The sequence below is a fragment of the Condylura cristata genome, unplaced genomic scaffold (genome assembly GCF_000260355.1).
Source record: "Condylura cristata isolate star-nosed mole 26May11 unplaced genomic scaffold, ConCri1.0 scaffold00004, whole genome shotgun sequence".
Classification (NCBI taxonomy): Eukaryota; Metazoa; Chordata; class Mammalia; order Eulipotyphla; family Talpidae; genus Condylura; species Condylura cristata.
This window is the reverse complement of record NW_004567105.1, coordinates 12,006,805-12,030,631: the sequence shown is the minus strand read 5'-3', so window position 1 is coordinate 12,030,631 and position 23,827 is coordinate 12,006,805. Positions and strand designations below refer to the sequence as shown.

General features: G+C 37.8%; 1 protein-coding gene across 5 annotated transcripts in view; it reads left to right on the top strand.

The window, feature by feature from the left end:
* NR1H4 (nuclear receptor subfamily 1, group H, member 4) overlaps positions 1-22,967 on the top strand; it is a 43,301-nt gene extending 20,334 nt beyond the window's left edge. The window contains exons 3-9 of one of the 5 annotated variants that reach the window (XM_004675762.1): positions 6,168-6,308; positions 8,184-8,317; positions 10,446-10,544; positions 10,874-10,973; positions 14,653-14,799; positions 21,792-21,905; positions 22,371-22,967. In XM_004675762.1, coding sequence (XP_004675819.1) covers positions 6,168-6,308; positions 8,184-8,317; positions 10,446-10,544; positions 10,874-10,973; positions 14,653-14,799; positions 21,792-21,905; positions 22,371-22,609 — 974 coding nt within the window. In that variant the 3' untranslated portion in view covers positions 22,610-22,967. Of the gene's footprint in view, positions 1-6,167; positions 6,321-8,183; positions 8,318-10,445; positions 10,545-10,873; positions 10,974-14,652; positions 14,800-21,791; positions 21,906-22,370 lie in introns of all 5 variants that reach the window. The other 4 variants (XM_004675761.1, XM_004675764.2, XM_004675763.2 and 1 more) reach the window with 4 other exon arrangements.
* The last annotated feature ends 860 nt before the right edge of the window (positions 22,968-23,827 follow it).

Sequence of the window (23,827 nt, the reverse complement as noted above, 5' to 3'; positions counted from 1 at the left end):
GTTCTTGCAGAACACAAGAACAATGCAGAGTGACAGTGACAGAACTCTTGCCCCTGTTATCAACAGAGCCTATGAAATGTGCTAATGTTTGAATGAATTTTGATTGAAACCTTCAAAACCTCAACTAACATCTGCATCTGATTGGAAAGCTCAGTGACCATTTTCCAAATAGGTCAATGTCAGTCACATTCACCACCATGTTAGAGAAGTCTACACCTAACAGTGAAAGACTGGTAGAATTCTTTTTTATGTTTCCTTTTTTTTAAAAATAAGTTTATTTTTACATCATTTTGTACATTTTTTTTCCATCTCAATTGTAATCCCCGCGGGTTATTTTTCCAATTTTTATAGCAGTAAAATGGGTTTATAACTCTGTATAGATTTCAGGTGACCAGCTTTATATTTGACATCTGTATATAATGTGTATATACATTATGCTCATCACCAAAAGCCTGGTTTCCATCTATCACTATCAAATCAGTCTCCTTTACCTGTTTGCCCACCCTCCTGTTCCTTCTAAGAGTGATACACTTTTGAAAAGGCATTTTATGAGCAAATGAGTGATCCAATTGTTGTTTTGAATATATTTTTACATAAGCTAGAGAGCCAGCATCAGGCTTAGTGCTGAAGATTTAGAAAAGCTTCCAGAATTGTTGAAACTATCCTGGTTCGTAGACTACATATATTTGCAGTGGGCATTTATAAAAATGAGGCATCCTGACCCCCACAGGAACTTAGTGAAATCCTACTTGAGATCAAATGAGTCTGAACCTATAGCATTTAGAAATGGACCCAGAGAATTAAGAACTAGAGTTATCCTAGATTATGATGCAATGTGGAATTCCAAACTGTCCCTCTGCTTTGGAAACCATTTGTAATCAGTTATGAAAATCACGGGAAGGGTAGAACTCTGAAGGGAGACAACTTAGATTTCAACCCTAGGGGATTTTCTTTCCAGTTGTTCCAACTTACTTCCATGGCCAGGCTTCAGGCTCCTCGCTGGAGGTAGTGAGGTATCTAGGGGTGCCATGAAGGTTGAAGAAGTTTCAAGAAGCATTAGCTATTGTTGATGAACTCTCATTATGTTATCATTATTATTTGACTTGTTATCATACAGCTTCCTTAATTTGAATTCTAGATTATCTTCAGAACTATCTCATTTCCTGTTAATTAACTAATTAATGAAGGCTTTAGTTCCTGGGGGTGTGAATTAATTCAACTCTTGGTTCAGCAAATAATATGTACCAACTATATGGCAGGCGCTATCCTAAGCATAAGAGATACAGTGGTGAGCAAGATAGACTGAATGACTGCTTGCATAATAACTACTTAAAGTAAAACAGAAAAACAGTTTACATAACTAAGCTAAAATAGACAAAATGAAAACCCAGTAACACAAAATTAAAAATATAAAGGCAATAAAATAATAGCTAAAAGAACATATAAATATTAAATAATAAAAATAAGATAAAATATTTAAAAAAATATTTCAAATAAGTATATAGCAATGGTACAAGACAAACCAAAAGAAAAAAATAGGTTTAACCAAGAAAAAAATGTATGAACTAAATATATAAGCAGTATGGGAATATCGAAGTACTGAGTAAAAGAAACTCTAGTTGTGTTAGCCTCCATATCCTGGGAGTTTGTCATATGCAAAACCACGCTCACACAGGGCATCATACCCTACTCACTCCTGCCTTCCCTACAGACGCCCTGAAGGGATGAAGGTATAAATGGACTTTTGCTTTTAACTCCTTTGGATTACATCATCATTTAATAAACATTTTGTCAAGCAATGAATAAACATGACTCAAAAATCAAACGTTAATGACATACTTGGGACCAGCCCGGTTCTCTTCATCTAAAGTCCAACTCCCCACAGGCAACTACTAATAATCACTTTTATTTTTTGTATTTTGGACAGTCTGTTTATTTCTCCAGAGCCATCTCTCCCCAACTCAAAAGGAAATGAAAAAGCAGAGTGTTTATTCATAATACTTCATTCATTGTCCTTTTCAGTGTCTATGGGATTAGTAGCAATGGCCCGTTTTCATTTCTGACAAGTAATTTGTATCTCTTTCTCTTTTTCTGATTATAAGACCGCTTTTGGTTACAGGAGAATGAGGAGTGTGTGTTCCTTAACATTTGCATGTACCTTCTGCCAAAGGCCCTCCTGCCCACAGACCTTTCTCAGTCTTCTCCGAGCAGCAGTAGCACCAGAATGGGGTTATGGTTAGAACAGTCTTACTTCCCTTCACCTTCTAGTCCAGACCTTACTTACCTTGAGGTGCTTGCTTCTGGTGCCAGGGCCCAGATGCTTTAAGTTCTGGTTACAGATCATTTGCATCCCTAGATATACTTTGGCCCTGAGCAGGGGAGCAGGAGTTGTACATAACCCAGCTGTAGACAGAAGCTGCTTTTTTAGGGACAGATGAGGCCAACTAGCCTCCCACCAGTTAAATATGGCACCATATCTTCTCTATCTACAAAATCTCAAAAATTCCCTATTCCCCCTCTCTTACCCAAGGTGGGATTTGGGCAAATTATTGTTGAAAGCCAATTGTTAGGAACGTAAGCTCCTGAATAGCAAGACAGCTCAATGCAGAGGTTAAGAACATCCTAGAGTCTGGAACTGAGATGGCCAATGCTCAGAAGGGAGCTTCCTTCACTTTGTGCGCCCTCAATCTCTGTGTTAATTCTCTGTCTCCTTATCTGTTCAAGGAAGATGGTAATCGATGAACAACAAAGGATTGTTAGGGACAGTAAATGCATCTCCATATCCTAAATGGATCAAACAGTGCCTGACCCAAAGCAAAATCTCACAAGTAGGTGGGAGTGTCCTTAATTCTACAGTGTGTTGAAACTGACTGGAAAACTGTCTCATTTAGGGCTTATTGGATAGAAAGATTTCAAATTGCTCAGCTCAGTAAAAAAGCACAGAGATCTTTAAAATGATCTGTCAACCAGCATTTTATTGATTTCCTACTGGTAGTCCACTGTGGCCTACTGGAGCTCGGTGTGCTTGTGTGAGTGTGCCTGCCTGCGTGTGTGCAGGTGTGTGTCTGTGTGTGGGCTGGAAGTAGGGCTTGTATGTGTGTGCCATCTGTGGGCTCCAGATTATCTTCCGGTAGTGCTTCACCTGCCACCTCCAGGAGGCCACCTAAGCTGGGCCTTCCTCAGATGGCTATGCCTGCCCCACCCCATCTTTATTATCAGGGAGCCTGTTTCTCAGTGAACTTCCTTTCCATTCATTTTCAAATGACTTTCTGATATGGGCCTTGTTGAATATGCACAAGATAGAGGTCTAGGTATGGTTATGGATGGATTTGCATAAGTATAAATACAGTATATGTACCCATATTTAAGTGATATAATGATAATATTGTGTTGCCACCTCTGAGTGAAAGCTAATTAATTCAGCTATTGAGATGATAATAATTTCTTTCTCAACTAATACCAGAGTAAAAAAAAAAAAAAAAAAGTGCAGCATTGTCCTAGCTCTGTTCCTTTGACTGACTCATCTTACAATAAAGAGTTTTATTTCTGTTAACTATTAAGCTATCAGTATTTCTGGCTATATTTTAAAGGGAATGTTCCTGGGAGAGTCTGAAGATTAGTGGGAAGATTGACTCAAGCAGGCTAAAATAGGTGGTCACTGAACTTAATCATTTGGTGCTAAGAAAAAATATTTTTGCCTTTTTTCTTTTAAAATGCACATTTTGTCCTTGCAGTGTCATTATCAACACTAATATAAAGCACAATCATTTTTTAGATGATGTGATTAGATTCAACATTTAGGAGAAAGTTCAGGTCTTTATGGTAGTTGACAAGTTTAGGGGCAAGTCTGTGACTTGTTAAATCTTTACTCTGACGCCTCTTCCTCTGTTTTTAAGTTGACTTCACTCCCAAACCTGAATGCTCCTAAGTGTTCGCCTTGGTATTCTCACCGTCCCCCTCTAGTCCACCTCTCTGCTGGCGGGGTCTTCTGCCTCTAGTCGTCCTGTTCAGTTGTTCTTTGCATGCCCCAGGGAGTCTCCCCAGCATGTGAGTTTGGTCTGACCCTCCTCTGCCCCAATCTGTTGGCACCTTCTTTGTGTACAGTAAAGGATCCACTGTTTGCTTGGCATTAAAGGGCATTTAACTGTTTCTGTCCCATTACCTACCCTCAGCCATGACCCACCAATTCTCGCCCCTGGGCTACTAGGTTAGCCACTTTTTATGGTTTTTTCTTTCTAGGTTGGGAGGGTTCCTTCTCAATTATATAAGCCTTGCTCCCATTATTCCTCCCACTGCCCAGAATTTGAATCTCCTTTTCCCCTTTTTGAATCCCTGGGCATAACCACCATGACAGTTTAACCTCATATGTGAAATCTCAAGATTTACCTTGTAGTTCGAGGTACTTAGAGGTTGGGAAAAGATAACTGTGCCAGACCTTGATAGATCAGGGATGTTAAAGATGGAGATTCAGCCTAGGCTTATCCCCGATATTACCTGGTCTTTGAAACAACATGTTGGGACAGTCAAAATTTAGAGTGTGAGAACTCTCCCGGGGATGTGTGTTAGGGGGTCCCCTTTCTATCTGTCTAACAGAGGTGTGTTGCCAAGTTCCTAGATGCTCAAGAAGAACAAGTCCTGGGCTAGAATAGCCATATGTTGCCCTCACCAAGGAATTGCAGAGCAAAGTGTACCACCCATGGGAGGCATTCTGTAAAGAGCCGCCTCAAGGGGGAAAGCATCTTATTTTAGAAACTTGATAGACATAAGCTGACTTTTAACAATACCAGGTAGGTAGGGATGAGAGCATAAAAGACATCCCCACCCCATATGTGTTCTTTTCTGATGAACAAACTAACATCAGACAAATTGGGAGGAAAAAGATCAAAATGTAGTAATATGTAAGGGAATGTGTATGGTTGTAAATGCTAAATAAGGGAACAGACTAGAGGTACTTGTCCTATAGTAGGGACTTGAGGCATCAAGAATTAGAGCAAGGTCTTGTCTTCTATGACAGACAAGAAAGATATCACCTCATTGTCACTCTGAGAATAAAGATGAGATTCTTAGAAATGACATGTTCACTGATAAACCTACAACTGGATGAGAACTCTCTCTCTAACTACCTCCTAGGTCATAAAAAGGGGAAGCTGTAATTGCTTCATCCATTAGGAAAAGAGGAAGAGTTAAGTATGTGACAGTCTTTTCTTCGATTATGGAAGGATTTCTGCAAGGACAGAAGCTTCTCACATTAAGGCATTTCTTTGCTCTCAGATGATGACAAGACTCTGCATACCTTTGGGGTGTCTGGAGGAGACCAGTTCTGAGACTCTTGATTTGGGCTCCATCAAAGGCTACTAAATGCTTTTCCTTCCCCTGCCTCCTGCAATCATCTCCGTATCCACTCTGCATCTCCAGAAGAGTCAAATGCGGTGGACAGCCAGGTGGAGGATGAGCAGTAGAAGCAAGTAGGGAAAAGGAGGAGCAGAAGAGAAGCAGTCACACCCCAGCTGCCCCTAAACAGCTTCACTAGAGCCAGCTGTGGCTGGGTGACACCTTCTCTGGGGAGATGTTTACTTTTAAATCAAAGTTGATTAAAAAAAGTTACCACTACACCAGGCTGGACACAGTAAGAACAGCATTGAAATCTTGAAGGTGACCTCACCCTCCCTGCCTGGTAAACCGAAACTCATTTTGCAGGACTTAGCTTATTTCTGAGTCTGACCTCCTCATCTGGACCTGACCAGTCTCCTCCATCCCACCCCAGCCCAGGGGCAGCTTGGAGGTCAGCCTGGTCTTGCCTTCCATCAACCTGGAAGCGGGGTGGGAATGACCTCTTTGCCTTTGTACCATCCGCAGCTGAAACTCACTGGCATATTATCCCCCCAAAAAGAGCTAGTAAAAGCAATGTCTTTAAGAACATACTAACATCTTTCCTAATTGAAACTGCATAACTCAAAAGTGTCTTTCTTTTTGAACAAGAAATTAAAAACAGCAGCCTTCTGGACAACACAGTCTGTTGAAAGCACCTCTGTCCCCAACGTCCTCAAGGATGCCCTGGGGGCTGGGCTGAGCCTGGGTCCCCAGGGAGTGCGAGGCTTCTCTCTACCCTAATGTGTCCTGGAGTAGCAGCTGTTCTTCTTTTACTCCCTCCTGTGTTTGTTCCACAGGTTTCTTCAGGAGAAGCATTACCAAAAACGCTGTGTACAAGTGCAAAAACGGGGGCAACTGTGTGATGGACATGTACATGCGCAGAAAGTGCCAAGAGTGCCGGCTCAGGAAGTGCAAAGAGATGGGAATGTTGGCTGAATGTATGTATACAGGTATTTGCATCATGCAGTTAAATTCCACTAGAAATCTCTCAAGGCAGATGGCAGGTAACTCATTTGATTAGAATGGTACTTGCTGTGTTTAAGAAGGGGCTTACTAAATTATCCACGCTCCTGAAAAAAGTAATTAACACCCCCCCCCCAAATTGTCCATATTGCCAGCTAAAGAGCATTCATTCATCTGAGGGAAGCAATGGCGCTTTGTTCATTGTTGCAGTGACTTAAGTGTGAAGTGGTGTGAACCTACAGTTTCAGTAGTGTGCCTTGAAAAGCTACAAATAACAATAGTCTGAAAGTTTTCTCCAAATTTAATTTAATATCCTTCTTATTCTTTAGTTAACATAAAAATTCACAATTGTAGGAAAAAATAAGAATGCTTTATAAGCTATAACTGCCTCGAAACTGTCTAAATAGAGTTTTAAACCAAGTCCTTTATTAAGATTCTTTCTTCTCATAGTTCAGCTTGGAACCAATTTGTATAGGTTTACACAGGAAATTAACTACTCCAACTTTTAATACAATTTGGCCCTGGGATCTGATAAAGAGACACTGTATTAACTGTTGATTTTGCGAGGAAGCATAATTTTCATTGAAATTTGCAAAGCATGTGAGTATAGAACATGTTAATTCTTCATTCTGCAAACTATAGCCCACTCAAATTCTGAGATATATCCTGTTCATCCTCAAAACACACATGGACAAACAACTGTGGCCGAGGGGATGGAGACATTCAGAAATAAAAGACATAAAAGCCTTGGAAGGTGATTCCGGCCCTGCTAGCCCGAAACTACACAAGCAGTTGGGAAAGACTCAGATAGGGTGGATGCGGGAGGGAGAAAAAACAGGTCAGTGTAAATAATCCAGACCTGGCTGGATAAAAGTTTTATAGAGGCTGATCACAATCTCCTCCTAGCATATATGAAACAAGACACTGCAGCGGAGGGGCTTCTGAAATCCAAGCTGAAATGACACTGGGCAGCTCATATTGCTCATCACTTAAATATGAACTTGTTCCAACAAGCATCGAGGGCATTTTTCAAGACTCCAGCTACAGGAGTTTCCAATATTACATATGAACACAAGCTCATCAACAACAGAGGCAGAGCTTCCCTATGATCCTATTAAATCACCTAGACAAAGAAATTCTTAGAACTTAGTTTCATTAACATTAGAGGGTAAGGAAGTCGAATGAGAATATGGCTGATTTACATTATTTTCACAGCTGTTTGAATATAAATGAAGGATGCTATTGTATGATTATTCATAAGAAAATTTCAGATTCCCCATGCATTCTTTTTACTTTTGGCGATGTGCTCAATAAGTTCTGATTTGTTAACAGGGGTAGTCATTTGAAAAATTAACAGGATTTAAATCTTTGCCCGAAAGTATGTTTACTTACGTGTTTTAGGTAAAGTTGGTTATTACTTCATATGACAATTAGGTGAAAAATCATAGGTGAAAAATATAATTAACACTATGTTTTGAAATATTAACATTCAAGATCCCCTAGACCAGGAATAGGGAGTGTCATTCACTTTTTTGTTGACTGAGTAGCTTGCATTTGTACAATGCTTTGGTGTTACAAATTCTTAATATAAATCTCATTTTTAACAATGATCTGATAATATTTAATCTACAGAAAACCTTCTCAGGCTGATCTTAATCCCATTTTACAAGTGAAGAAAAGGAGTGATGGAGGATAAATTTCTTGTTTAAGGCCAAGTCTTACAGCCTTAGAAGGTGTAGACTTTGGTCTGGTGAGTTGCATGAAAGCACTGAGAGCACATCAACCGTCACATGACACATACCCGCCAGTACTTTCCGAGCTTGGTGAAGCCACTGTGTTTATTTTTTCAGGCTTGTTAACTGAAATTCAGTGTAAATCTAAACGATTGAGAAAAAACGTGAAGCAGCATGCAGATCAGACCATTAATGAAGACAGTGAAGGACGTGACTTGCGACAAGTGACTTCAACGACTAAGTCATGCAGGGTAATAACATGCAATGGTGTCTGCCAAGCCCAGAAGCTGATCTTAGTGACCTGGCTAGGAAAATTCAAATTAGGAACACAAGCAGAATTTCACTCCAGCTGTGCAAAAAAAAAAAAAATGTGTTTCATCAGGAGCATAATACTTGCTTTGGTTTAAAAACTTATGAAATAATGTCAAGCAAGCAAACTTAAAAGTAGAAATTCCATTCCATTTCTACTACTAAGAGTTTATCAGTGGGAATAGTTTGGTGTGTAAAATGAATTTTCCAATCTGAGTTTTATCTCTTTTTATTGAGGTAACATTAGTTTGGAATTCCTTATAGGCATTGTATTTACAACTTCTCATTTCAGTAATTATTTTTATTACAGTGTGTCACACATCAAATGTCCCATCACCATCCACCACTAACCAATTGCCCCTACTATCTATTTTCTCCTCCCTCCTTCTCTTCTATTAACCACTCTGTGTTATCAGAGTCTAGGGGTTTGTTTTGTATTAGACTTATTTTTCATTTGCTATTTTAACTTTTAAATTCCGCAAAAGTGAAATAATATGGTTTTTGTCCTTTCCCTTCTGACTTATTTTACTTAGCATAATCTCAGAGTCCATCCATGTGGTCACAAGTAGTAGCATTTCATCTTTTTTATGACTGAATAGAAGAAGTTCATTCTGGATACATGTTCATTGTTGTTTTGGGCAATAGGTTCTCAAACTAAGCTTTGATGACCATTTATTCCCTGTTGTTGAGAAGGGGGCTTTAACAAGGAAGAATGTTGACTCAATAGAGACTTAATACATTAGTCCTTATCGGGTAAAATACAAGTTGTAGACCAATAGAGAAAAGTCTTTCCTATTAAGGTCATAGATTACTCAAGAAATCCATTGAACCACTTGATACAAAAGAGAGGAGGGGTGTCTTGGGTGATTAGTCAAACACTTCATAATAATACGTAGGACTTTTGGAGTAAACCAATAATCCATGATTATTCAAGTCATGTCCTTCTCAATATTTATTATACTGCAGAAAAAGAAAACTTCATATACACTTAGCTTTTCGAGTTTATTATTTTGTATTCAGAAAAAATAGTTTTTTTTTTTAAAGATTTATTTATTTATTCATACAGAACTGGGGTACAGGCCTGAGTTGCAGGGACAGTGAGAGGATTCACCAGAGACAGAGTGGGGGGCAGAACAGGCAGATCAACGAAGTACACTGCTGCAGGGAGCAGGAGACAGTGAGAGGATTCACCAGAGACAGAGTGGGGGGCAGAACAGGCAGATCAACGAAGTACACTGCTGCAGGGGTGTCAGGAGAGGTCTGCCTTGCCATGTGGTCACACCCCCCCCCCCCCCCCCCCCCGTGCCACCAGGGAGGGCCAGAAAAAATAGTTTTAAAGTATTGTTTTGTCATAGTGCCTCCTCAGTAACACTTTGGTATAAGGAAGTGAAGAACTGACAATTTACACTCTTTAAGAGATACTAATATTGGAGAAAGATGTTTGGCATTTGAATTATCTAAATTGATGATTCTGCTTGAGGAATTGGCAGGTCTGTTTTGTTTGTTTGTTTGTTTTTTGTAAAGAGCCAGATATTTTAGGCCTTGGACACACAGTCTCTAACACACTACTCAAATCTGATGTTTTAATGCAAAAACAGCACAGTTCTTACATAAATAAACTATTATTATTGTGTTCTAATAGATTTTTTTTTAAAGGTGGATTTGATCATCGGGCCAGAGTTTGTTGAACCTGCTCTATATGGATATTCTTAAATGAATCCTCTATTTTACATGTGGAAACTTTTCCTTAGTTATGATTAAAGGCTGAACATTCAAAGAACTCTATGAATAAATTCAGTAAGCTTCATATTCAGAGTAAAGTTTGTTCTAGGAAATATATGTAAAGAATATTTTATTGTCCTTATTTTTCAGACAGAGATTTGGAACAGATTTATTGAAAGATGATATGACTCACCTAAGAACCCTGAGAAATATCTAAGCTAATAGGTCCTACATAACTAGGACATTTTCAACAAGTCCTATTAGTGGTTTCTTCCAGGTGAATTCACAGCTACAAAAAACATCTTATACCCACCCTCCCTAATACCTTTTATTTTTTTGTCAGTGTAGGAGAAAACTGAACTTACCCCAGATCAACAGAATCTTCTATATTATATTATGGATTCCTATAGCAAACAGAGGATGCCTCAAGAAATAACAAATAAAATTGTATGTATATCTGAAAATACAATAGATTAGAAGTTAACATTTTCTGGAGATTTTACTACCTTGGGGGAATGCATTTATATATTAATAAGTTATTTGGAATTTATTAGAGTTGAGAATTTAAGTTACATATTTAAACTTTAAGTACACTAAACAATTAAAGATTAAGAAGTTTTATAGCTATCTTGATCATTCTTTCCAAAGATCTAAAACATGGGAGCTATTAAATTTTTAAATTTTATGTTCAAAGTCTGGTTCTTTAGTCTAATAATTTTGTGTTGATTTACATTCTTATTTACTTATTAATCGTTTTCTTTTTTCTTAAAATTTAGTTAAAAGAAGAATTCAGTGCCGAAGAAAATTTTCTCATTTTAACTGAAATGGCTACCAGTCATGTACAGATTCTCGTAGAATTCACAAAAAAACTGCCAGGTATTGTTACATGTAGTTATTTCTTTGCTATACTGTGCAATGGCGTTATAGCATTAAGAGAGAGACTCTATTCATTGTAAAATGGAAATCACCTCACATCTGACCTGAACTACCATAAACATGAAATGCTAGAGCCAGATATTTCAAATCTTTTATTATAATTCTTCCAAAATTGACAGAATAAGAAATTGAAAGTTTGTAAAGTTGTTATTCATCCATTTACTCATTGATTAAACATTTATTGATGATCTAATCTCTACTTAGCACCTAGGATTACCTCCAAAGAGTGATTAAAGGCTACTTTACATACACATACAGCTACATATATCTATATATGTGTGTATGTGTATGTATGTATATGTATCTATATATGTGTGTATGTGTGTGTGAATAGTTGTTAATTATATCTGAGAAAGACAGGGAGACTTCAGAATCATATTTCAGTTGGGTCTAAAAGAAAAAAGGAGTTTACCAGACATAAGTAAAAGGAGCATTCCAACTTGAGTAATCTCCTTGTGAAATGTAACAAGGCATGAATAATAATAGGGTTGTTAGAGCTGGAAATAAAAACTCATTGTAGCTATAGCATAATGTCTATGGTGGGTTCCTTGACTTAGATGTAAGGTATGTTGGTACCATACTGATAAAAGTTGAATTGAGGGATGGAATCCTTGTGCTGTAGAATGTAATGAACTCTTTGTGACTTTTTTTGTTGAAAGAGGAGCAATGAGACTTATGTAGTAGAGACATGACTGTTTTATAAGATAAATTTGATTGGGGGGAGTGGAGGCAAAGCACATGGCTGGTGTGCTGTTGCCCACCAGAGAGAAGAGGCAGGACTTGAATAAAACAGTAGTAGTGGGGGAGAGATGAAAAAACAGATTAAAAAATTGATAGAACTTCATAAGTAAATTCAGGATGAGGGAGAAGGTCTTTTTTTTTTTTAATTAATTTATTTATGCATACGGTACCAGGATATAGGCCAGAGGAGCAGGGGCAGTGAGAGGGTTCACCAGAGGCAGAGTGGGAAGCAGAACAGGCAGATTGAGAAGTACACTGCTGAGGGGAGCAGTGGGCCGGTCAGAAGAGGTCTGCCACCTCATTTGTATCACCTCCAGGGCAGGGAATCGAACTCATGCTGAAGTGGCTTTAGCTTCTTAGTGCTGTGCTTTAACCTGCTGTGCCACCAGAGAGGGCTGAGGGAGAAGTATTTTTATCCAGTTATTCTGTCAGTGGCAAGACAGAAACTAGAATGCAAGATTTTTACTTATCAGCCCCAAATCCTCTCAGCCATATTGCCAATATGATCTTAGTCAATAGGTTTAAGTTGTTTTGGTGTTTTAAAAATATATCAGGATATTAGAATCTTCAGATCTGGAAATGTAAATAGTGAGGTGACACTGTAATATTAAATTACAGAAAATATCTTCTGACATAGCATTTTAGCTTGTTATATTAATTTGCCCTTGCTGTTACTTTGTTACTGTACCATAGATAGACATCAAACTACATAAAACTCATAATGTAGGGGGAGAAAGTCTTCGTTATCACTGTACCATTAATATTCTTTCATTTCTTAATTAATAATGAAAGAGGAAGTTATTTAGTATATGCTAATTAATCTTAAGATAGTTTTGATCAGAAACAAGATTGTATGAGAATAAAAACCAGTGGTGGGCCAGAAAAGGGAGAGAAATATTATATTTATATATATTTTACTTTAAAGGTTACTTGGTCTTGACTAAGAAGTAACTGAAAACAAAAGCAAGGGTAACACCTCACACAGCACTTCATTTCACTGCTCGGGGCACAATCAATGCTCAATTAGTAAAGTAGAAGGAAAAAATATAGAAGAAAATAAAAGACAAAAAAAACCCTTGAGGTGAAAAAAAATTAATTCAATATTTATAGAAATAACATTATTACAAACAATGATACTAATAAATATCCAGAATGAATGGGTGTTTTCTGAAAGGTCTAGCTGATTCATTTCATTCTGCAATTGATCATAACCTGTATGAGGCACCGTCCAGGGTGCTAGACACTTGGCAAGTCTCCTGCCCTCAAAGGAGTCTTACATTCTATGAAATAGTGATGTTTAATCTTAGCATTGCTCTCTTCTATAAACTCCCATCATTATTTAGTCATTTCCCAAGCCACTGAGACCCTCAAGGCATTAGTTTATTTCTGTTGTGTTTGTACATACCTGTGCCCTGAGCTTGGTTTTTTCTGTTTGTTTTTTTGTTTGTTTTGCCCATTCATTGTAATTTAGTCATTCAACAAATAATTTGGGGTATCATATGTACTAGACACACAGATATAAGTCAGTCAATCATAAAAGTCAATCAAAGTCTCTGCCTCCAAGAAGTTTACAGTCTAATAGAGGTGTCCGACAACTAACAGATATGTAAATAGATCAATAATATATCAGTAGAGGAAAGTTGTATGATTAATAATAAAGCCATAGGGACTAGTGAGCACTGGAGAGTACTATTTTAGATAGTGTCACCTAGTCTCACACCCACATACAATGAGGGTGTGAGACATGGGGCACATTTGCTTCTTATGATGATAAAGTAGGTTTGTGTGTTCACAGCGGAGCCAGAGGTCATAAGGTGGAGTACAATGAATAAGGGGAAAAGGAAGAGGACACGAGGTCAGAGCAGCTTCTGAAGACTATAGCATATAAGTCTGGATTAAGAACTTCGAATTTTCCGGGCAGTGTTATATTTCTCTAGGTCATTGATTCTGAGTATCGCTACTTTGCACAGTGTAGTGTTGAGCTCAGAGAAGGTATCTCAACATGACCTTGATTAGTTTTTTGGGTGGAGGAAATACTACCCATTACCCAGAACCCAGATTGACTAGAATCATAAGTCAAATATTCCTTTAAATCTCTGGATACATGTAAAGATTTTCTGATTTATGAATACTTCATTTCTGCAGAAGTGACCTGAAATACCAGAGGTCACTAAAATTATTTCCCAATGAATATCTGTTTGCCTGTTATTTCTGAGGGTTCCTTCATAAGATGAAGGATACATATATGTGTATATACATGTATGCATGTACATACATATATGTGTATATACATGTATGCATGTACATACATTCATGTACATAGATGTACATACATATACACGTATCTAGATACAGTATGAACTTGATCTCTTTTACTCAACATGTTCAATAAATCCTCCTCAATGAAAATAAAAGCCAACTTCTGTTGAGGGGGAATATAATACATATTACTGGTACTACTAGATTACCCAATCTTAAAAAAAAAAGAAAATAATTTTATGGAAATGTTTTATAAGTGGGAGGATGATAGAGGTGCTAAAATGTTGTTCTAAAACATTCACAGCTTTTTCTTTAAAAAAAAAAGATTTTATTTATCACATAGAAATGGGGTACAGGTCAGAGATGCAGAGGGTGAGAGGATTCACCAGAGACAGAGCCGGGAGCAGAACAGGCAGATAGATGCAGTACATTGCTGCGGGGAGCAGCAGGCAGGTCAGGAGAGGTCTGCCACGCCATGTGGATCTCCTCTGGGGCAGGCAGGAATCAAACTCCTCCGGAAGTGACTTTAGCTTCTTAGTGCAGCGCTTTAACCCGCTGAGCCACCAGGGAGGGCCATTCACAGCTTTTTCTTAATGATTTCATTATCACCTTAATTCAGGATTTCAGACATTGGACCACGAAGATCAGATTGCTTTGCTGAAGGGGTCTGCAGTTGAAGCAATGTTCCTTCGTTCAGCTGAAATTTTCAATAAGAAACTTCCAGCTGGACATGCTGACCTATTGGAGGAAAGAATTAGAAAGAGTGGTAAGTGGTAAAAAGTGGTTAATGGTGAAAAGAGTTTATTTCTGCACGTAAGAATTTGCATGCCATATAAAGACATGCCTCTTACCTATTTTATGCAACATTATATCACCATTGTGACTAGCATGGAGGATAATTTGAAAAAAATATGTGTCGAATAGATGAGATTTTTAAAGCATTGATTAAAAAACCTAAAAAACAAAACAACTAAAAAATACTCTTTTTATTTCACTAAGGATGAATTTTTAAGACTGGAAGATTAGTCTGATAAGAAAAATAGCATTAAAAATCTGGGATTATTCATTAAAAATCTGGGAATCATTTATTCAAAACCTTCAGATGTGAATGACAATGTGTCAAACGGTTATCCCTCTCTCTCCAGCAAGATAAGAAAAAAATAATAGCAGCCACATTTATACATCATTTATTAGGTTTCAGACACTGTTCTCAATACACATATGATTTCGTTAAATTCTTGAAAAAAAAATCCTAGGAAATAAGTATAGCTATTGTTCCAGTTTTATAGGCAAGGAAATTAAGTCTCATAGTGGCTAAATAACTTCTCACAGACAGAAAGGAAGTCTTACTTCAAGAGCATTTGTTTAACCATTGTCCTACACTACATCTCAGAATAGCTCCCCATATTTCTCAGGCTGGTAGCTCATTGACAGTCTTCCTCCTCTCCCTTCATGAATAGAAATCCTGATTAGAATTATGTCATTCTCAATTGACTCTGGCAATGTGGTAACTGACCAAAAACAATGGAAGTCAATTTTCACAAGACTTTTATTTGTTTATATCTTCTCTCATTAGCTTCCAACAAACTGCTCAATGAACAATATTCACAGGAGACACGAAGATGATAATATAAAGTCTCAGCTCTCAAGGACTTCATCTTCTAAGAGGAATAGATATACATTAAAAAAAAGTCACAATAGTGTCAAGTACAAATTAAGTTGAAGACTGGCTGCTATTAAAGGGAACTTAAACAAGACAGAATCTTATTTCAGTCCTAGAATAGACCGCATATTAGGAAATGGTTTTAGAGCAGACAGTACCCCTCTATCTTTTTGCCCATCCAGTCATTCAATGTTGACTTTGGTCTAGAATGGTTCACTATTATACCCGCATGCCAGGCTGTTGGGAGGGCAAACAGGCAAAGAACAGCACACCCTCCCAGTAAGGAAATGATTCAGAGGTGCTACACACAACTGCTACTCATATCCCATTGAGAACTTGACTTCCTCATCACACCTAGATTCAAAATAGCCCGGTGTCAGCTAAAGCACTGTATCTACACTAAAAAGTGAATATCTTAACTGGGGAACATTTGTCAGTTTCTGGAGGAATTTTTAATTATCACAACAAAGGAAGATGACACTACTGATATTGGGTGGGTAGAGCCCAGAGATGCCATAAGCATCCTACAGTGCCCAGGACGGCCCCTACAACAAGGGATTCTTTCGCCCAAATGTCAATAGTGCCAAGATTGAGAGATCCTTCTCTAGAAAAGGGAGAGAATGAACATTGGAGAACAACTAATAGTGTCCTATATGTAATCAATCCTGCTGTGAAGCTTTGTGAAATGTGCAGTAAAGTGGACTTTATAGCCGATCTTTCTGTTCAACAGATATACTTTAAGTACTTGTTCTGTGCCAGGTACTGTATAGTTATTGAGGGGTGGAAATGAAACTATACAGTCTATCCTCTAAGAATTCAGTCTGGTGAGGGAGAGATACAATTAAGTCAGTGTGCAACAAAATAAGGGCTATCAGGAAGGTATGTGTGCAGTGAAATCAGAGATAAGGAGTGCCTGCAGTCCTGGGTGAGCACGTGGTGAGTCAGAAAAACTGGCAAAGTGGACAGTTGAATCATGAAGGACGATTAGGTACTTTTCAAGCCATGAATATCTAAGAAAGACATTCTGGGACATAGACTCATCATATTACATTAATATAGAAATGCCAGTAGGAAGAGGAATGAGAGAATAGCCAGGTATAGGGTTTACAGGTAAGTTGATATTGTCAGAACATAATATTTACAAATCTGAAGAAGTAAGTGCTAGATTATTAAAATCACTGACTGCCACAAAAGTAGTTTAATTTAATTCTCATAAAATGTGGAGCTTTTCTAATACTCTGTGCAGATGTGACAGGTATCACAGCTATGCTGTGGAAAGATCTTTATAGCAGGAAGAATTGATAAGCAGGAAGGTCAGTGAAGATATCAGTGTAATAACTAGGTGAGAAATGGTAAAGACCTCTTAGGTTAAAAGTATGTAATTTTGCTGGCTAAATCTCAGAATTTGTGATTCTGCAAGTTTCAGAGAAGTTCAAGTTTTCCAGAACATGATCTGCATAAATAAATATCTATGCCTCTAGTTTAAAATAAGATACTTGCCCAAACATCAGCCACATATTGTGACAATAAAACCCATCCAAACTGACATGCTGCTTAGTATTTTGTAATGATGGTTCCATTTATTAACATTTATGAATTTGTTTTTCCCAGTAAATGTTCAGAACATTGCCTCTTCTACACATCACAAAAAACCTGATCTTGCAAGATGACCTTTCAGAATAACTTTTCATTCTTATGCAAATAAAGCATATTCTTATTTCTATTGTACATTTAATTCCAGAATAAAATAATGTCTCCAGATACCCTGTTTATGCCTACAGGACTCTTTAAGGAATATATTTCTTTTCTGCTCTTCAAATTCATAGTCTTTGTTTCCTATTATTAAATTCCAAGTACACAAAGATACTGTCTCCTGAGATAAATTTACTTAATGGGGGTTACAGTGTGTATTTGTGTTAATTGAAGCTTCAGAACTTGTATCTGATATGACCTGTGGTTGAGCTATTTCTACATAATTCTTGTGCATCATTTTTAAAAACCGATATTGTTCTATCTCAACTAGTTGTTTGAACTGGAATTTTTAATAAAATAGAAATGATCATACAATACCACGACAGTCGTATAAGCACTGAAATAGGCTTGCTGGACGAGTTCACATTTTAACATTAAGGAAATTGACAGTAATCTTTTGCAGACCAAAGCATTTTGTTTTCCACTTTCTAAAATTTATATATTTTTTGGATGTTTTATTTCTGTCTTGAATTCAAAACAGAAATAAAAAAATATTCAATTCAGTGCATGTATATGAGGATGACATTGTATTTTGATTTCCCTTCCCTTTGGTTTTACATGCATTGTCTTGTTAGCTTCACAGCGACCCCTAAAGGAGGATGCTTTGCTCCTATTTTATAGGTGGAAAAATGGTCTTGGAGGGCTAAAGAGCTGCCTGAGGTCATACTGCTCTTCAGCAGATTGCCAGGAGATAAACGGGTGCTCTGACTCAAAGTCCAGCACTTACTGCTTGTTGCCCTTGGCACTCACCACGGTCTGCTTGCCCACCTTTTGGCTGGTAGGGAATCTAAAGACCCAGTCAAACATGGTTGCTGCCCTTTGAGAAATAAAGCATTAGCAGGAGCTAGAAATTTGACTTTGCTTTTAAGTATGTAATAAAATGAATAGAGACAATGAGCTCAGAAATTCTTATTAACTAGTTTATAATAACACAGTAAATTCTACACTATGTAGTGTGTATTGTGCTTATTTTTCTGCTCTTTAAATATACATCTGACCGCAGTGCTTTTAAACTTGATAACTTGTGTAGAATGAAAACAGCTGTAAGAATTATCAAAATACTTTCTAATGAAGTAAATGTAAGTCAGTCAGTAAAGGACTGTCTTTGCAGGATAAGTTGTGAATATAAACAAATACATTAGAAAATATAAGAAAAGTAAGCATTCAAGTTTACAATTCTTAATTCCTCTCATTTTCATTTTCACACTGGTCACTTGATAATTTTGGCATGGATAAATTTGAAGCTCCATTGTTGGATGAATGTAACTTCAAAGTGTTAAAGGAATATTAAAAAACGACATTTTCATTTCCCGTGGGCAGTACTCATTATCCCTCAACTGTGTTCACCGAGCCTTTTATATTTGTTCAGTTTTAGACATCATGTTTGTAATTGTGTATGGGCAGCATCCATTAGTCTATTCTGACATATAAGCTATCTACCAAAATGGGTGAATTTTATTGAGATGAATCTGGAAGTTGACAGTCCTGAGTCCTGGTGAGATCTAATCTAGTTAGACAATTTTCTGAGGGTTCACAGAAAATGTTATTTCTTCAATATTATATATTGAAAGTTTTCATTTTTTGAGTTGCCAATTTGATTTTGTTTTTTATTTAAGGTGAACAGTATGGCACAAATGACTCACTGAACAGTTTTGCAGTGGAAGTAGAAGCAAGAGTCCACCTTAGTACCCAGCTAAGGGGCGGGGCACAGTGGGCTGGGTAGGTCATATAGATAACAGATAGTGGGCTTCAGGATCCAAGGACAGTTCGGTGCAGAGGGTGAGAGGATTCACCAGAGACAGAACAGGCAGAATGACTGAAATATGCTGCTGAGGGGAGCAATGCGTGGGTCAGGTGAGATCTGTGGCACCATGTGGGTCCCCTCCCCGGCGAGGAATCAAACTCTTGAGTTTCAGTGGCTGCAGATAGCTTCATAGTGCTGTGCTTTAATCTGCTACACCGCAAGGGAGAGCCCAGCACCAGAGTAATCTAAAAAAATGTCACATTTAGTGGTTTTGACCAAATAGGAAACAAGATACTTAGTCTGAATATCACTTTTTAATATGTTTTTTAAATACTTATTTATGCATACAGAACTGGGGTACAGGCCAGAGGTATAAGGGGCAATGAGAAGATTAACCAGAGACAGAGTGGGGAGCAGAACAGATTGAAGTTCACTGCTGAGGGGAGCAGCGGGTGGGTCAGGAGAGGTCTGCCACAACATGTGGGTCACCTCTGGGGTTGGAGATTGAATTCATGCTGAAGTGGCTTTAGCTTCTTAGTGCTGTGCTTTTAACCCGCTGCACCACGAGGGCCCTGACATCACTTTTAATAAATCTTATTAAAGTGTTCAAAGTGACAGGTAGTGTGTCTTGTATAATATGCACACATATATAACTCACACATACATAAATCTGCTGTATTTTTGTCCTTAGTTCAAACTAGAAAGTTAATTAACCAATAAAAGATATTTACATTTAAAATTAAAACTTAAAACAATATAGCATTAATTCTAATACATTATTGTTCTCTCAAAGAAAATTTCTCATTACTGAACAATTAGTTATCAGTGATAACTCCTTTTTTTTTTTTTTTTTAGAAAAACTAATAAGAACAGAAACTTTTTTTTTTTTTTTTACAACTGAACAGTTCTTTGGTAGTCTGTATGGTTAAGTGAGAAAATAGCCCCCCCTTGTGACCAAAAATCAGCTATTTGTGCTTAAGAGCGAACGTGAAGCAAACCTTAAGCAAGACTCCAGAAAGGAGGAAGCAGGAAAACAGGAAGGCTCTAGGTCTGATTTAGGATGGAAGAGAACAGTCTGTTCTATTTACCAGTCCTGGGAAACTCACCCTCTTCTTTTTCATTCATCAGTCACATCACAGTCTTCTCTTTTTCCCATCCTGCTTCCACAATCCCCCAGTCAGAGCTCTTCTGGAATAGAGCCACGTGCAGAACAGGCACCAAACTGATACTTGTTGAGTGAGTGGAGGGGGGTGACACAAAGAGACCTTAAATTGCAAAGAGGAGTAAGCTAGATAAGGAGAAGGAGGGTATTGGAAGTAGAGAGAACGTGTACAAAATCCAGGCAGTGTGAATTGTTGAGGAGACTCCAGGTGACTGACTGTGGCTGGAGGAAAGGTTGCATGATGAAAAGACTACACAGCTTCCATCTCTGGAATCTGCCAGTTTTGGTTTGAATCCTGGTTGCGTGTCTCACCAGCTCTATGTTTTTGTACGGTTATAAAACCTCTCTGCATCTTTCTCAGGGGGTGTTAGATTAAATTAATTATAATGTAAGAAGTACTTTGGAGCAGTGCATAATTCATAACAAGTACCTAATAATTGTGAACTCATTATTATGTGGGTACGTAGCAGGAGGTGGGGTGGGCAGGGCCAGGTCCCACAGTTTCCTATATAAAACAGAAGAAAAACTATACCAAAAGTTATAGAGAGTTTTAGAAGCCTTGCACAAACTGTGGAACTTTGAATTTTAGAAAGGTTATTCTCAGATGGGTTGGAGGGAACCAACCTGAAGACCAAGAGACCAGTGAGGAGGCAATTGCCGTGATCCAGAGGAAGAGAGAGGCCCAAACGGAGTCTATGCCAGGTGCATTGAAGAGGAGCGGGAAGGCCCAGTGAGAGTTAGCGGGTCAAATCCACAGTAGTCAACACTTATGTTAAATAGGGGTCCAAATCGCATTTGTCAGGTGGGACCAACTATGTGCCAAGGGTATAATTTACTGAGAATGGAAACACCAGGCAAGGGGAAGATTTAGAGGAAAATGGGGAGTTGAGTCTACTTTGTGTTGCCTTTGATTTTACATGTATTGAGTCTGATGCGAACAGCTACGTACCAATTTAAGTGGGAAATGTATAGGCCTAGTTCTTGAGGGAAGGATTGCAAGGCTTTGATAAGAATCTTAGCCAGTTGCTGAGAATTATTTATACTTCTTGACTGAATAACAGTAATTTTTGCTGGCTGTTTAAAATGCTAACTATATCTTCATTATAGAAAGTAAATTTTAAAAGATTAATTAAACCCCATGAAGTTCAAAGATTCTTTTGACAATGCAAGAACATTATCATTTATTGACAGACAGTGGTGGGTGAAACAAAATCAAAGACAAGCGAACCACTGAAATGACTAAATTTTGAGGGTTTTGTTCATTGAACATCTTCACAATGCCTACATATGGCTGGGACATATTATTTGAATGTATATATATGGGTATACCTGTCAATGTGTGTGTGTATGTGTATATGTAATATATTTTAGTTTTACACTTTTCAGACATTCAACAATGTTATTAAGCCTCTGCAATATTTTAACTTTCCTCCATAGGTATCTCTGATGAATATATAACACCTATGTTTAGTTTTTACAAAAGTGTTGGAGAACTAAAAATGACTCAAGAAGAGTATGCTCTGCTTACAGCAATTGTCATCTTCTCTCCAGGTAATTTCAGTGTTACATTTTTATCCCATTCCCATGCACACATTCCCACAGTGTGACAATAATCTTATTTATTAAAGAAAAATTAGAAAAACACAGAAGGTAGATGACCCCTCCACTCAAACTGAGCCATCATTCATATTTCAGTGTAGTTTTTCTCAGCTTTTCCCCTTACACCCACTGAAACTGATGTGTATGTGGGCCTTTGGGGCTATTGATTGGGAGGAGGATTTAGGGAAGCTTCTGGGCTTAGCAATCAGTGTACTATACCTGATCTAGTTGTGATTGCATGTGTACCAGTTTTCTGTGTATATTTGGGTGCAAAACAGATCACACTGAATACTTAATTTACATATTTTAAGTTTAAGTTTATACATTTTGTAAGTTCTATTTCCAGAAAGTTAGCACCATTCTAGTTACACCAAGTTAATGCTTTTCCATTTTTTGTCATGTTATATTTCAAAACAGACAGACAGTACATAAAAGATAGAGAAGCTGTGGAGAAGCTTCAGGAACCACTGCTTGATGTGCTACAAAAGTTGTGCAAGATTCATCAGCCTGAAAACCCTCAGCATTTTGCCTGTCTCCTGGGTCGCCTGACTGAGTTGCGGACGTTTAATCACCACCATGCAGAGATGTTGATGTCTTGGAGAGTGAATGACCACAAGTTTACCCCCCTTCTCTGTGAAATCTGGGATGTTCAATGAGGAGTGTCACAGAGCAGGGCCAGCACTTCACTTTCATTGTATAAATTTGATGTATAACTTTCCTTAGTTTCATTTGTACCTGGCTTCACAAAGGAATTTTCATGGATATTTATGTAGTAATTATATAACTGCCACAATTGTAAATAGGGGGCTAGCTAGAATTACTTTCTCTATATTTTATAAAGCTTTAGGGAATCTTTCACTTTAATTGGCATGCCCTGTTTGCCAAGGTAAATTGTTCTTTATTTCAGTTCCATTGAAGTTGGGAAATTTTCTCTCTTCATCTTACCTTATTATGTGTATTTTATTAAAGAATTGTGTTCGGTTTTGGTAATAAACCCAACATAAAGGCAACGGGCTTTTCTTTAGGAACACAATATGAAAAATATTCAAATTTGTGTTTCTTTAAATGGTGAATGACATCCTATTGAACCCAGGGGGATAATTTACAAAAAGTAAATTCTCACCATAAGTGTCACTTTTCTCATCCCTGGAGTAGCCTTGGTGAATTTACATTCATTTTTAAAAGCCCTAGATGATTTAATTTTCTTTGAAGTTCAAATAGAATAGCATATAGAAAAGTTAATGATTCTCACCATACAATATACCCTCGAGGAATCTCTTTTCCTAGTTAAGAGTATGGAGACTGCTCTACAGCAGCAGAGTATGTCTATAATTCCAGAGCTGAGATAGTCCCCCGTAAGGAGGGGGACTGTTCACTGTTGGCATCAGTGCTTATCATTCATCTTTAGTTGTTGTTCTGTTTCATTGGTGGTTTTGGTTTTGGTGATTTTTTTTGTTTGTTTTGTTTTGTTTTGTTTTTTGCTTTTGGAAAGCACTCCCACAGCTGGGGGCACAGCTGTTGTCTACTTCCCCAAAGCAGGAATTAGTTCATTTCCTTCTTTCATTGTTACACTGTTGTGTCCTTCTTCCCATTATCCTTTGGTGAATACAAGAAAACACCTTCTATAAGGAATGGGCTTTTATCTCCCTTGCCCTTGAAGTCAGCCAAAGTGGAGCTTGCTTAGCCTGCAAAGAAAGGGTTTTTGTATTAAAACAGTAGGACACCCCTGAAATCCTAAAAAAAAATATTACAGTAGGAAGAGGAGTGAGTTAGGCTAGCCTTAGTTGGATTCCATTTGCTGCAACAAGAATGTCCTAAATCCCCACTGAGTACAGGAAGTTTTTCTCTAGACTCCACAGGACATACAAAGTTGG